This window comes from Trachemys scripta, chromosome 14 (assembly GCF_013100865.1).
Source record: "Trachemys scripta elegans isolate TJP31775 chromosome 14, CAS_Tse_1.0, whole genome shotgun sequence".
Classification (NCBI taxonomy): domain Eukaryota; kingdom Metazoa; phylum Chordata; order Testudines; family Emydidae; genus Trachemys; species Trachemys scripta.
Genome location: NC_048311.1, coordinates 3317038 through 3330283, shown reverse-complemented (window position 1 = coordinate 3330283; position 13246 = coordinate 3317038). Strand labels below are relative to the sequence as shown.

General features: G+C 46.4%; 1 protein-coding gene across 1 annotated transcript; it reads right to left on the bottom strand.

Annotated features, from left to right (window-relative positions):
- Window positions 1-4657: 4657 nt before the first annotated feature.
- On the bottom strand, window positions 4658-12560 carry LOC117887718 (lymphocyte antigen 6 complex locus protein G6c-like). Its single transcript, XM_034790424.1, has 4 exons — window positions 12449-12560; window positions 10524-10717; window positions 8479-8598; window positions 4658-5724 (listed from the first exon to the last, which is right to left on the bottom strand). The coding sequence occupies exons 2-4, from the start codon at window positions 10570-10572 to the stop codon at window positions 5600-5602; spliced, it is 294 nt and encodes a 97-aa protein (XP_034646315.1). The 5' UTR covers window positions 10573-10717; window positions 12449-12560; the 3' UTR covers window positions 4658-5599.
- Window positions 12561-13246: the final 686 nt, after the last annotated feature.

Below are 13246 nucleotides of genomic sequence, written 5' to 3'. Positions count from 1 at the left end.
AAAGAAATCAACAAGGACAAGTGCAGAGTCCTGCACTTAGGACAGAAGAATCCCATGCATCGCTACAGGCTGGGGACCGAATGGCTAAGCAGCAGTTCTGCAAAAAAGGACCTGGGGATTACAGTGGATGAGAAGCTGGATATGAATCAGCAGTGTGCCCTTGTTGCCAAGAAGGCTAATGACATATTGGGCTGCATTAGTAGGAGCATTGCCAGCAGATCGAGGGAAGTGATTATTCAGAAAGGATATGGACAAATTAGAGAGAGTCCAGTGGAGGGCAATGAAAATGATCAGGGGGTTGGGACACATGACTTATGAGGAGAGGCTGAGGGAACTGGCTCCCCCATCCAGGGCAGGTGGAGGGTCTACTGCGGTTCCCCACAGCTGCCAGGTCACACGGCTCTTACCCTGGCTGGGCTGCAGTTCTGAGGCCCCATCCCCCATGGGGGGCCCACAGAGTAGGGACACAGGCCAGGAGCTGCTCTTGCCCCCCACCCCCACCTTGGGCAGGTGGAGGGTCTGCAGCTCCCAGCCTGCTCCAGCTTCCAGCTTGTCCAGGGGCAGGGGTAGGGTGGGGCCACGAAGGGAGCAGGGTCCCTGCCCCCTCCTCCCCACACACTTTTGAGAAGTCTCCACCACCGCTGGATCACAGAGCGTCCCAGAGTGCTGAGCAGCTGGTGGAGAGTGCAAGGTGTCTTCTTTTCCTTCCCCCAAGCTGGGGTCGGGGGTGAGCTCTGCAGATGCACCTCTGAATTCTAGGTCTGCATTGACCAAGGACAGCAACTGTGAGTAAGGTGCAGTGAAGGGAGGGGCACATTAAACAATCTTGTAGTTGCTGGATTTAAGAACCTAAGGCAAAAGGACCCTACCCAATGTACTCTGGGGTGGGTGTCTTGTTCATGGGTTTATGTTTATGAATCCTGCTTGTGGCCCTCCTTTTTATTAAAAGTTCCTTTCCTACACTCCGACTGTGTGCTTGCGAGTGGGAAGTATTGCCTCTTAGAGGCACTCAGGAGTGCTGTGTAATTGTCCCACGTTACTGGGTGTGGACTCAAGCTGGTTTTGTGTTGTATCTTGTATTGTTGACAAGGAACCCTTGATATTGAACCCAGCCCTTGTTGCTGCCAACTCCAACTGGCAGAAGGGTCACACAAGCAGCGGGGAAAGAAAAAAACCCAGATCTGAATTCCATACCCAGATCTAGACCTGACTTTTATTGCGCCATAGTGGACACAACCCAAAACTTTGGAGGCAAATTCTACATCTAGGGTTGGATGTGAACTCCATAAGCGGTAAACAATTCTGGCTCTGAGTTATGGAACAAAGATTTGATCTGAACTTCACAGCTTTATAATGGGCAGAAACAAATCTCTGGTTATGAATTCAGAAAGCTTAGATCTACTGTGGATAGAAACAAAACATCAGATCAGGACACACCTGTACATTGGGATATGAAATCCAGATCTGATTCCAAACTTTTTGAAAATTTGAAGACAAATGGGAGAGAGATTCAGATTGGAGGTTGGACACAAAGCCAGATCCAGACCCAAGGTTCTTATCTGATATTTAGGTTGTACGTTCTGTCCAGACTTGTGTATAACTTTTGTCATAACTGCACCAGCATGGACTCAGCATGGACCATGTCCAATTATCCTCTTGGATCCTCGGAGAAGATGAGGATATGTCTGTGCTGATGAGTCTATGATTTATAGCTGGCTATTTTCAGTGTGTCCACAAGATGCCAATCTTTCCTTAGTTTTGCAAGAATTGCTTGGCATGAATAATGATTAAAAATGGTATTGGGGGGGGAAAGTACAGTGTCTGGTGGCAAAAATACAAAACCCCACAAATAATATTATTCCCACTGACCAACTTCAGAAGAGCCTCTAGAACGTGTTTTATTTTGGCACAGATGCCATGAGGCTCCAATAAGCATTGTTTTTCATGAAAAAAATCAAAATGTTGGTTGTTTATATTTCATAGTGTTCAAAACTGGATCCATTTGTCATGTTTTTGAATGTTTCTGTAACTCTTTTATTTATCAAACACTTTTTTGAAAAAAAAAAAAAATCATTCACTGAAACTTCTTCACACGCCCCCACCATCCCAGCCTCCCACTCCTTCGCTTGTTCTCCCCCACCCTCCATGCTGTTTTCCTCTCCCCTCAGCATTTTTCTCTCCACTCCCGCTCCTCTCTCCACTTCCCTCCTTCCCCCTTGTCTGGTCTGTCCCTTGGCAGAGATTCTCAGCTGGAAGGACAGAGAGGGACCCTCTAGGGCAGAGAGATCCAGCACCCTTCCTCCCTTCCCCCATCTGTCTCCCAGCTCCATCCCATCCAGAGGGGGTGCTGATGAGTTTAACCCTGGGGGGAGGGATATCTCAGTGGTTTGAGCATTGGCCTACTAAACCCAGGATTGTGAGTTCAATCCTTGAGGGGGCCACTTAGGGATCTGGGGCAAAATCAGTACTTGGTCCTGCTAGTGAAGGCAGGGGACTGCACTGGACTGGATGACCTTTCAAGGTGCCTTCCAGTTCTAGGAGATAGGATATCTCCATAATTAAATTAACCCTCCCCTTGTTGCTCATTTCAGAAGAACCAACTCTAACATACATAAGAATGTCCACACTGGGTCAGACAAAAGGTCCATCTAGCCCAGTATCCTGTCTTCTGACAGTAGCTGATGCCAGGTGCCCCAGAGGGAATGAAAAGAACCAGCAATCATCAAGTGATCCATCCCCGTCACTCATTCTCAGCTTCTGGCAAACAGAGGCTAGCACCATCTCTGCCCATCCTGACTAATAGCCATTGATGGGACCTAACCTTCATGAACTTATCTAGTTCTTTTTTGAGCCCTGTTATAGTCTTGGCCTTCACATCATCCTCTGGCAAAGAGTTCCAAGCTGAAAAGTCCCAGTCTGATTAAAGATTTCTCTTTCTAAAAAGAGGCACCCTTGTCAATCACCTGGTACAGGGTAGAGTGCCCCTTTCTGCAGCCTGTTGTGAAAGCTTCTCCGCCCCAGGGAATCAGTCCTCCCTTAGGGGATGTTTCACTTATGTGGGTGCAATGGCTTAAATTCTCTAAAGTATTTCCTAGAGCTGCCCATGCCACCCCCAGCATGCTATTGAAATTCTTGGGGGTTGAAAACGTTTACCAGAGCTCTGCTCTGGACAGCTTCATCTGAATTTAAGGCCTGGTGGGAGCTGAAAGTGCTATAACGACATGGATGCAAAGCAGGGGAGCCCAGACATTGTCCCACTGAGGGAGTACATTGCACCTCACCTAGTGCCCAAGACCTCAAATGATATTGCCTTTCATAGGAGTGCAGGAATTGACAGACCAGGTTAGACCCATGATCCATCTCGTCAGTTATTCTCCTGCTTCTGACAATGACCAGTTGCTTTAGGACTGCCCAGTAGATGGAACAAACAAATCTTTATTAATAAGGAAAAGTATCCGTAAGCAGTGATTGGTTACTTACAAGTGGGAAGCAGATTGGTAAATGGGATGGTACCAACACAGTCACCTCCAGGACGAGTCAATTCACAGCTTCCTTGATCCTTTGTTATGCCAACTATATATAACTTTCTACTACCTTTCCTTATACATATGGATTAGCCTCTAATTTTCACATTAGCTCTCTTCTCCGATTTGTTTTGTGCTAGTTCAAACTGTTCTCTTCCAGCTTTGTGCCTCCTTGTATCTTTCATTTGCTCACCGACAGACTTACTTGCATTTTCTTGCACGTACACAATTTTACTTGTGCTAGAGTGTCAGACCGTTAGATCATGGCAGTTAAGCCTGAATATGTCTTTGCTCCCAACCAGAACAAGGTAAAAGTAACGCCCTAAAGGGCAACTATGCCCACAGAAGTTTCTCCCTGAGCTCTCCCAGTTGTATGGCTTATGCCCCAAAGAATCAGAATTTATATCCATCAGTTTTTTTCTTGTCTGATGTAACTGTGGATGGTCTCATTATCTATATAAACGTCTAATCCTTTTTACAAGCTCTTGACCTCAGTGACACCTTGTGGTACTGAGTTCCGCAGGGGAGTTTTGGATTATGTTTAAAATATCTTCCTATTGACTTTCCATTTTTAAACTGTTTTGCCTTCCAGTTTCATAGAATAATACCTGTCATGTTTGGCACTTCTCCAGTGGGGAATCCTGACGTGGTCTACAAACATTAATGGATTTAGCCTCCAAACCCCTGGCATGGTTCGTGAGTATGGTATCCCTGTTTTACAGAGGGTGAAAATGAATCACTGAAAACTGAAGTGGCTTCACATTTGAATGATTTATTTAGCAATTTAAATACGCGTGGCTGGTGTGTGTATTTCTTCCTTGAAAGATTAACATTATTATTATGTATATTGCAGTAGCACCTGAGACCAGGACCTTATTTTGCAGCATACTACACAGAAGCAAAGCAACAGATAGTCCTAAATCATGAGCACACAATCTAAATAGACAGTAAATTGAGTGGAATATTCTTGTTGATTTAAGATCCCCAGCACCAAAAATCTGTTTGCTCCCTGCCATAACACAGAGATCATGTTATTATTATTATTATTATTTATTTTTATTGTGGTAGTGCCCAGAGGCCCCAGACAGGAGCCCAGGTCCCATTGTGCTAGACGCTGTACACGCACATAACAAAAAGATAGTCCCTGCCCTGAAGCACTTACCATCTACGTTTAGGAAGGAGACACCACAAGTGGATACAACCAATAGATGGGGGGAGTACAAGGCAAAAGCGAGGTGACTCCGATCAGTGTGCTAAGCAGCCATTACAGCATCAGACCTGCCAAGTTTAGACCTCGATAAATAAGACCAGCTGGAGAAGAAAATATAGACACATGGCTAGGTTCTACTGTTAGTTACATGAGTACAGTCCCATTGACTTTAGTAGATCATGGATTCCTAAAGACCCTATGACTTTGGAACTAAGAAAAATGATTATGAGTAAAATGGAAAGTTAGTGGGACTTAGGTGTTATATTCATGGCATACACATGGAGAAGTTGGATCAGAACATAAATACTCTTGCTGGAAGCTTGCAACGTAACACAACTTGATTTCTTAGAATTCTGAACGATAAGACACACAAGAACTCTGAAACAGAGAAAGACAAAGCAGGCTGCTCCCTACAACCAGAAAGGCGCAACTCACCCCACCTGGTTGTCTGTTAACTGACTCAGACAACTCAGATCACATGTTTCCCTCAGAGCCCCCTAGCCTGGCTGCAGGCCAGGCAACCCCCTCAAACATAAAGTGACAGTATGTAATTTTGAACACAGTTTCCAATATTCCACATTAGGCTTCTGACAGTGACACTTTAGAACATTTTACCCCAAGCCTCATCACTATGAGACATGATCCCTGCTTTAAAGACAACAGGAAAGCAGGTGTTTTCCTGGAAGAATGGAAATATCTCTGAATCTTAAAAAAAAACCCTGAATTTAAAAGAAACATAGAAAAAGAGACTCATGATCCGTTCCCCTTCCCTGCACTGCAGAAGAAGAGAGACAGCAAATGTAAGAGCTGAAATGATTCACTGACACTGACCCCCCCACACACACACACCTTCCTCCCCTCCAACTCAATTGCAGAAATCAGTGTTGCAGCAGGTGTAGTCATAAGTAAGGTGAGATTCGTCGGGTGCCCTCACCTTGCCGCAATTTAACACTGAGGTGCAGTTCAGCCGGTAGTAGAGAGGCAATTTCCCTGAGGAGAGAGATAGAAAAGGGGCGTGGTTAGAAAAATATACATCCAACTTGATTACAGTCTATAAGTACTTACATGGGGAACAAATATTTGATAATGGGCCCTTCCATCTAGCAGAGAAAAGTCTAAAGCAGCGGCTCTCAACCTTTCCAGACTACTGTACACCTTTCAGGAGTCTGATTTGTCTTGCCTACCCCCAAGCTTCACCTCACTTAAAAACGACTTGCTTACAACATCAGACATGAAAATTCAAAAGTGTCACAGCCACACTATTACTGAAAAATGGCTTCCTTTCTCATTTTTACCATATAATTATAAAATAAAGTAGTTGGAATATAAATAAATTGTACTTACATTTCAGTGCATAGTACAGTGGCAACACCGGGGACACCAACAGCAGGGCAGGATAAGCAGTAGCTATTGGGGGGTGGGGACAGCTCAGCTAGCAGCCAGCCACCCTGCTACTTCCTCCCTCCATGAGCTGCACGAACACACGGAGATTTGGCGGAGTGCACCCCTTTGCCCTCCTTTGTGCACACCCCTCACTGGCAAATACCACTGGGAGCTTCTGTAGCATCTCCTATTCAAGAATCTCTAAAGGATTTAGGGAGCAAAATGTTGTTCTTCTCACTTTATGCCACACAGCGGAGCTGAGCCACAGTTCTCCAAGAGAACAAAATGTCATTGAAATGTTACGTTTGTTTTTAAAAAAATGAATTTTTCATGGACGTGTTTATTTAACTTTCTCACTTTCTGAAGATTTCTGATAGAGCTAAAGAGAAGAAAAGAAATGTGTGTGTGTGTGGGGGGGGAAGTCTGTTGGTTGTTCTGTAATTTTTCCCCATTTTTTTGTTGTTTTCATTGTACGTATTTCTGTATTGTCAATTTTAGTCACCTGATGAAATACCTATATATATGATATGAGTAGTTTCATTTTGCTGTGAGTAGTTTTACCGACTTTGGGATTGTGAATATATATGATCTCTCAATCCTTAAGAAAACAAAACAGAACAACTCTGGATTTAGAGAGAGAAAGAGAAAAGGCAATTAATCTTTTAAAAACATAAATAGCTTTGAAAATTCTGCCGTGAAAAGGGACAGATTAAAAATTGTTATTTGTAATATTGTTATACCTGTGTTGGTCCAAGGATATTAGAGCAAGAAGGTGGGTGAGGTAATATCTTTTATTGGACCAACTTCTGTTGGTGAAAGACACAAGCCTGGGCCATCCTTACCCATCCTTACCCCTGCCCCTGCTCTGCCCAAGCCCTGCCTCTTTCCACCCTTGCTCTGCCCCAACCCCACCCCACTCCATCCCTTCCCCAAAGCACCCGCCCCAGCTCCACCCCAGCCCCGCCCCCACTCCACCCCTTCCCCTGAGGACTGCAGCAGGGGTCGGGCCTGCACTCACCAGGCAGCGATAAGTGGAGCGACCCGGCCCCAGCCCGCTCTGTGCCACCGGCTCCCAGCCGCGCCGCCAGTGAATGCTGGGGGGCGGTTCCCCCTACCCCCCAAGCCCCAAGGCCGAGAGCCAGGGGAGCAGAGCAGAGCGGGCTGGGGCTGGGTCAATCCACTTCCCGACGCCCCATGAGTATGGGGTCGGGCCTGCCCTGTACTCACTGGGTGGCAGGAAGTGGAGTGACCCAGCCTCAACCCACTCCGCTCTGCCGGCTCATGCTGGGGGGTGGTTTCCCCCCTGCCCCCCAAGCCTGCTCCTGCCTCCCTGCGGAGGCCTGGGGCCAGCCCCCCCCCACCCCTTTGCAGAGGCCTGGGGCCACACACCCCTGGGGCGGGGGGTGATTGCGTAGGGCACCAAAATGACTAGGGACGGCCCTGACACAAATTTTCAAGTTTCAACAACTTCAGCAACCACCATCCATCCATCAAACTCTCTCTAGAATAGTGGATCTCAATGAGGGTTACTCGTACCCCTGGGGGTAAAGAGAAGTCTCCCAGAGGATACATTGACTTATCTAAATATTTGCCTAGTTTTACAACAGGACACATAAAAAGCACTGGCAAAGTCAGTACAGACTAAAATTTCATACAGACAATGACTTATTTATACTACTCTATATATTATACACTGAAATGTAAGTACAATATTTATATTCCAATTGATTTATTTAATAATTATATCGTAAAAATGAGAAAGTCAGCAATTTTTCAGTAATAGTGGCTGTGACGTTTGAATTTTTACATCTGATTTTGCAAGCAAGTAGTTTTTAAGTGAGGTGAAACTTGGGGGTAGGCAAGACAAGTCAGACTCCTGAAAGGGGTACAGTAGTCTGGAAAGGTTCAGAGCCACTGGTCTAGAACACTCCTGCACCAGCATCACCGTCTGCAGTTGAAAATAAATATTTTGACCAGCTCTGCTACACACAGTTCCAGACAACTGTGTGTAGCAGAAAGCACAGAAAGACAAGTGACTTCTAAGCGACACAGCAAGACCCCAGGCCTGCAAAAAATACACCCATTATTATCATCGCACCTAGAAGGCTGAGTCATTAACCAGGACACCAGTGTGCCATAAGTATTTCTGTTGAGTCTGAGATTGTGGGTTGAATTTGGAGTTGTGGGCAATACTTGAGAAGAAAGCAATTGCTGCTTTCTTTCAACTTGCCCCCTCCCCATATCCCAATCTGACTGTTGCTCCCCTGTCCATCAAGTCTGTGGTGCACAACTTTTGCTTCAGGGATAACCCCACTATAAGTACACAGTTCGATGTCAGTAGTCCTTGAAATCCATACATACCAAGAGAAGCTTTAATATTCACACATCTCTCCCTCCATCCACATGTCGTTTCACCTGATCCCTGGACGCATCCAAAGAGGAGAAACTTGCGTTTGCAGACATTGCAGCGCAGAGCCTCCCCTACGTCAGATAAACAGAAGAAACAACGCAGGGCTTCATCTGACAATGAGTTGGGTGGCATAATGGAGCCCTGGCTATTGAAGTCAATGGGTGAAGGAGCAGAACCACAGCGCAAGGCCTGGTACTGCTCCAAAGAAAAACATTATTTGGTGGGATGTAGACAGCATTTCATGCTTTGTCCACTAGGGGGACCCATTAAAGGTGTCATCAGTTTGTATGCATCCGAAGCAGTGGGTTGTAGTCCACGAAAGCTTATGCTCTAATAAATTTGTTAGTCTCTAAGGTGCCACAAGTACTCCTGTTCTTTTTGTGGATACAGACTAACACGGCTGCTACTCTGAAACCTATCAGTTTGTTGGTCTCTGTCATATATCTTACACTTCCTGGAGGTTGAGCAGATACAGCTCTCTCTCTAGATATCTTAGGAATTTATACGGGTCCCATTACCATACTGTCTGAGTACCTCAAGTCTTTAATTCATTTATCCTCACAACACCCATACAAGGCAGGGAAGTGCTGTTTTACCAATGAGAAACAACCAAGAGAGACATGGGCCTGGTCTACACTAGCTAGGGTTGCCAATTTTGGTTGGATGTATTCCTGGAGGTTTCATCCCAGGACATAACCTTTATTGAAAGATTAAACTTTAGGTTTCTTATTCTCATTGTTTTCAATTTCTTTCTTTGAGTGATTCCAATATCTATGAGCAGTGGTGTGCGATATCCACACCTCAGAGGAGCGTTGTTAAGACGATCTAAGTCCCCGGGTAGGCAGCACAGAAGAATTCTCCTGGTGACCTAGCTACCACCTGTCAGGGAGGTGGATTACCTTTGCCAATGGGAGAACCCCTCTTGTTGGCATAGGTAGTGTACTACAGTGGCACAGCTGCCATGGCGCCAGTGTAGCATTTTAAGTGTAGACAAGCCCTAGAGCAGTGTCTTCCGCTGTCTAACCGGAGTTTCGGTTGGCTTAACTACATCTCTGAGGGCTGTGTATTGTTCAGTGTAGACCAGCCCTAAGACCCGGAGCCTCCAAGGCAGGGATTAGATTCTGCCAGAGCTCTTCGGAGCAGAGCTTTGGTAAATATTTTCAAGGCCTGAGTCCTGGTGCTTCCTGTGGAGCTGAAGCCCTGAGCCCTGGATCGCCATAGAAGCCCCAAACCCTGGCACACCCACAAGGCTAAAGCCCCAAGATACCTGCTCAGGGGTGCCAGAACGGGGTGGGCCAACGGGCCATGGCCTATCCACTTTTCGCCCTGGCCCCCTGCCCCTCCTCTTCTCCCTGAAGCCTAGCCCCTAGGCCAGGCCAGAAGCCAGAGCTGGGTCGGGATAAGAACCACGTGAGCAGCTGTGGGGAGCTGTGGACTCTCCATCTTCCCTGGGCAGGGAGTCCGGTGGGTGGAGACATGGGCTGGGGGCTGCTCTTGGGCCCCCCCACCTCAGGCAGGTGGAGGGGCCTGGGCTCCCCGGCAGGGCTCAGGGGTAAAGGTGCGGGGCCCTGGAGTGGGCAAGGCATTGTGGATCCCCCAACACTTTTAGGAAGAATCTGTCGCCCCTGACCCTGACCCACAACTGAAACCCAGAACCCCAAATGGGGGGGGGGGTTGGAAATGGGGGCTCCGGGAAATACTGTGTGAGAATTTATGCCCTGCTCAAAGGTATTGGAATCAATCTATCAAAGAAATAAAATGAAAACAATGTGAATAAGACACCTAAATACCTTTGAGGAACTGGGGCTAAGGCATGGAGAGAACATGGAATTGAACCCAAGCCAATGGACCAGCCTTTCTTTATAAGCTAAAGAAACCCTTGTTCTGCAGTGTCTAACAACCAGCCCATTGGAAATTCATATCTGAATTCTGTTCTAACATCTGGATGTTGTCCTTTTAAAAATTCAATTTAATTCAACTTTTGTCCTGGACTTACCTCCTGCAAAGCACAAGAGAGTGGCCAGTCCCACGAAAAAAACCTTCATGTCAGCAGAGAAAGAGGTAAGATGAACTGGACAGCCTGAGCGTGCTTCAGCAGAACACCACCAGGGATATCTCCAGAACTGGCTGTGGTGGAGCAGAGATTCAGTCTTGCTTTCTCTGAGCCTGTCGGCTTATGCGGTGCCTTCCCTATTGTAGGGTGGAAAAAATGAGTTTGAAAATTGCTCTACAGTAAAGAGTACAAATTGCCTGCTCAAGGGACCTTCTGACTTCCCCAAGAAAAAACTCAGTGGTCATCACATTTCCAAAAAGGTGGTGAAGGAAGCCCCCAAGGAACACACACAATAGCTGGGCCTGTCTGCCTTTATATTTTCTTTCATTAACAATCTTTTCGAATAGGCATGAAGCTGAGGCTCTGACCACATGAATGTAATTAACGATCTGTGGACAATTTTTGCAACAACAGCTATTTTTCTTTTGCAGCTCTATCCCAATTGCAAATCAGCCAACAAACCAGGATAAAATGCTGCTGACCAATATAATCTGGGGCCATGCGTGTCTCATTCTGATCAGCTCCCTTTAAGAAAGATGTAGCTGAGATTCAGATTTTAAGGGGTGAAGGGATGTTTGTGATCATTCTAGTCTGACCTCCAGCATAGCACAAGATGTAGAGTTTCACCCAGTGATTCCTCCACTGGAGGGATTTATTCTTGACTTGAAAAAGGTCCAGAGTAGGTCAGCAAAATTGGTCAGAGTAATATGATGAGAGATTTCAGGGACTAGAATTTTTTTAGCCTGATAGAAGATCTGGAGTTAGATTGGGAGTAAATCTGTTTTTCATATTTTCCATACTGGGAGGTTTGCTGGTATGTTTCATTTGAAAGAAAGAAAGAAAGAAAGAAAGAAAGAAAGAAAGAAAGAAAGAAAAGTGAATACGGTCACGGGCACATAGGGCAGAAAGTACACGGATGGGTGCTCTCTTCTGGCTCAGATCCTCAGTGCTGTAAATCAGCGTAGCTCCTTTGAAGTCAATGGTCCTAAATTTGTTTAGGTCAGTTAAGGATCTGTCCCTCCTTGTTTTGTAATTCATTTTCCTGGGGCTCATGAGTGCCCTGGCTTGAATCATCTTTACTTTGCTATTCAGTCATCTCTTATGATAAACACCCTCCTGCTCCCTTTGGCTGAGCTCCAAGCCCTGAAGCAAACACAAAAGCCACGTTCAATGCCAATAGTGTAGCTGCTGACCTCCATGCTACAAGTAGAAAACAATGTTCTCTTAAGAGTTACTGGACTTCATGCAAGACAAAGGACTTGCTAGAACTACAGGTTTCCTCTTTCTCTGTACCTGCTACCAAAGAAGGGATTTTGACTACGCTTGAAATTACGAGTCTAAGCTTCCACTACTGGAGGGGACGACAGGACCTGCCAACAAATGAGCTGTCACCAGGGCACATTTATAAGACCAAAGACAGGCAAGTGCATGAATGTGCAGAATATTGGGGGCACAGCCCACTGGAAAATTTGTATTGAGCTGGGAATGATTAAACACCTTTGACCCAACACAGGACTTAATGCTACAAACTTTATATTAAAAGTTCTATGCTTTACCAACTGAGCTAAGCAGGATCATGGAGAACACACTAGCTGATCCTGTACTTAAATAGCTGCCTATGAAACATCACCTTCTGTAATAAAGGTGTGTCTTGACCTTTGATATAAAAGCAACACAGAACAGTCGGACCCGTGTTCTGCTCTCACTGATTTTAGAGGGTGAATCTTGTGCAGTTAATATTCTTTAAACAGGCCTAATGAAAGCTACAGGTGTTAGCTGGAGCCCAGCAGAGGAAGAAGAAGAAAGATGATGAACACTTTATGTAGAAAAGTCAAATGCAATTCAAATCTTATTGGGGGATCTCTTACCAGGCGATATCCAACCAAGCAGCCTGCTGGCAAACTGAAGTCCGAGGGTCTGCCGTCTCAAGGTCTCCGCCTGCCTTCTCATAAGATCCACCTCAGTTCCACATACAAAATAATTCTGTTTGAACCAATGGTCACAGGTTGTTCAGTCCCCAGGGAGGGGGTGGGGATATTGTTTCCCTGGAACAATGCTTTCCCCCACGCACTCTGCACCTGAGTAAACAGACGCCTCACCCTCCTTTCCAGCACTGTGCTTCCCGAACACAGATAAGTTAACTCAATGTATGTCTATACTGCCATGTAAGCCCAGGGTTAGTAGAACTCCAGTTCATAGGCACCAACTCCGTTGGTGCTCCAGGGCTGGAAAATGAGCGGGTGCTTAGCACCCACTGGCAGCCAAGCTGCCCCCCTCTTCCCCCTCCCTCCCAGCACACCACGGAACAGTTGTTCCATGGTGTGCAGGAGGAGCTGGGTGGGAGGGGAGGAGTGCGGATGTGGACCAGGGATGGGGCCAGCATTAGGGGTAGCAAGCAGGACAATTGCCCAGGGCCCCATGCCACAGGGGTCCCCACAAAGCTAAGTTGTTCAGGCTTTAGCTTCAGCCCCAGGTGGCAGGGCCCTGGGTTTCAGCCCAACACTGCAAGGCTTCAGCTTTCTGCCCTGGGCCCCAGCAAGACTAACATTGGCTCTGCTTTGCGGCCCCCCTGAAACCTGCTTGCAGCCCCCTAGGGGTCCCCAAACTCCTGGTTGAGAACCACTGGGCTAGTCCACTTGAGTCCTGCATATTTAGCTCCCAGCCGG

Excerpts from the sequence above, each read along its gene's own strand:
- LOC117887718 (XM_034790424.1), bottom strand. The coding sequence starts at position 10,572 with ATGAAGGTTTTTTTCGTGGGACTGGCCACTCTCTTGTGCTTTGCAGGA. Across the intron at positions 8,599-10,523 it reads TCTCTTGTGCTTTGCAGGAG|GGGAGGCTCTGCGCTGCAAT; the intron begins GTAAGTCCAGGA and ends TATCTGACGTAG. Across the intron at positions 5,725-8,478 it reads GAATATTAAAGCTTCTCTTG|GGAAATTGCCTCTCTACTAC; the intron begins GTATGTATGGAT and ends CTCTCTCCTCAG.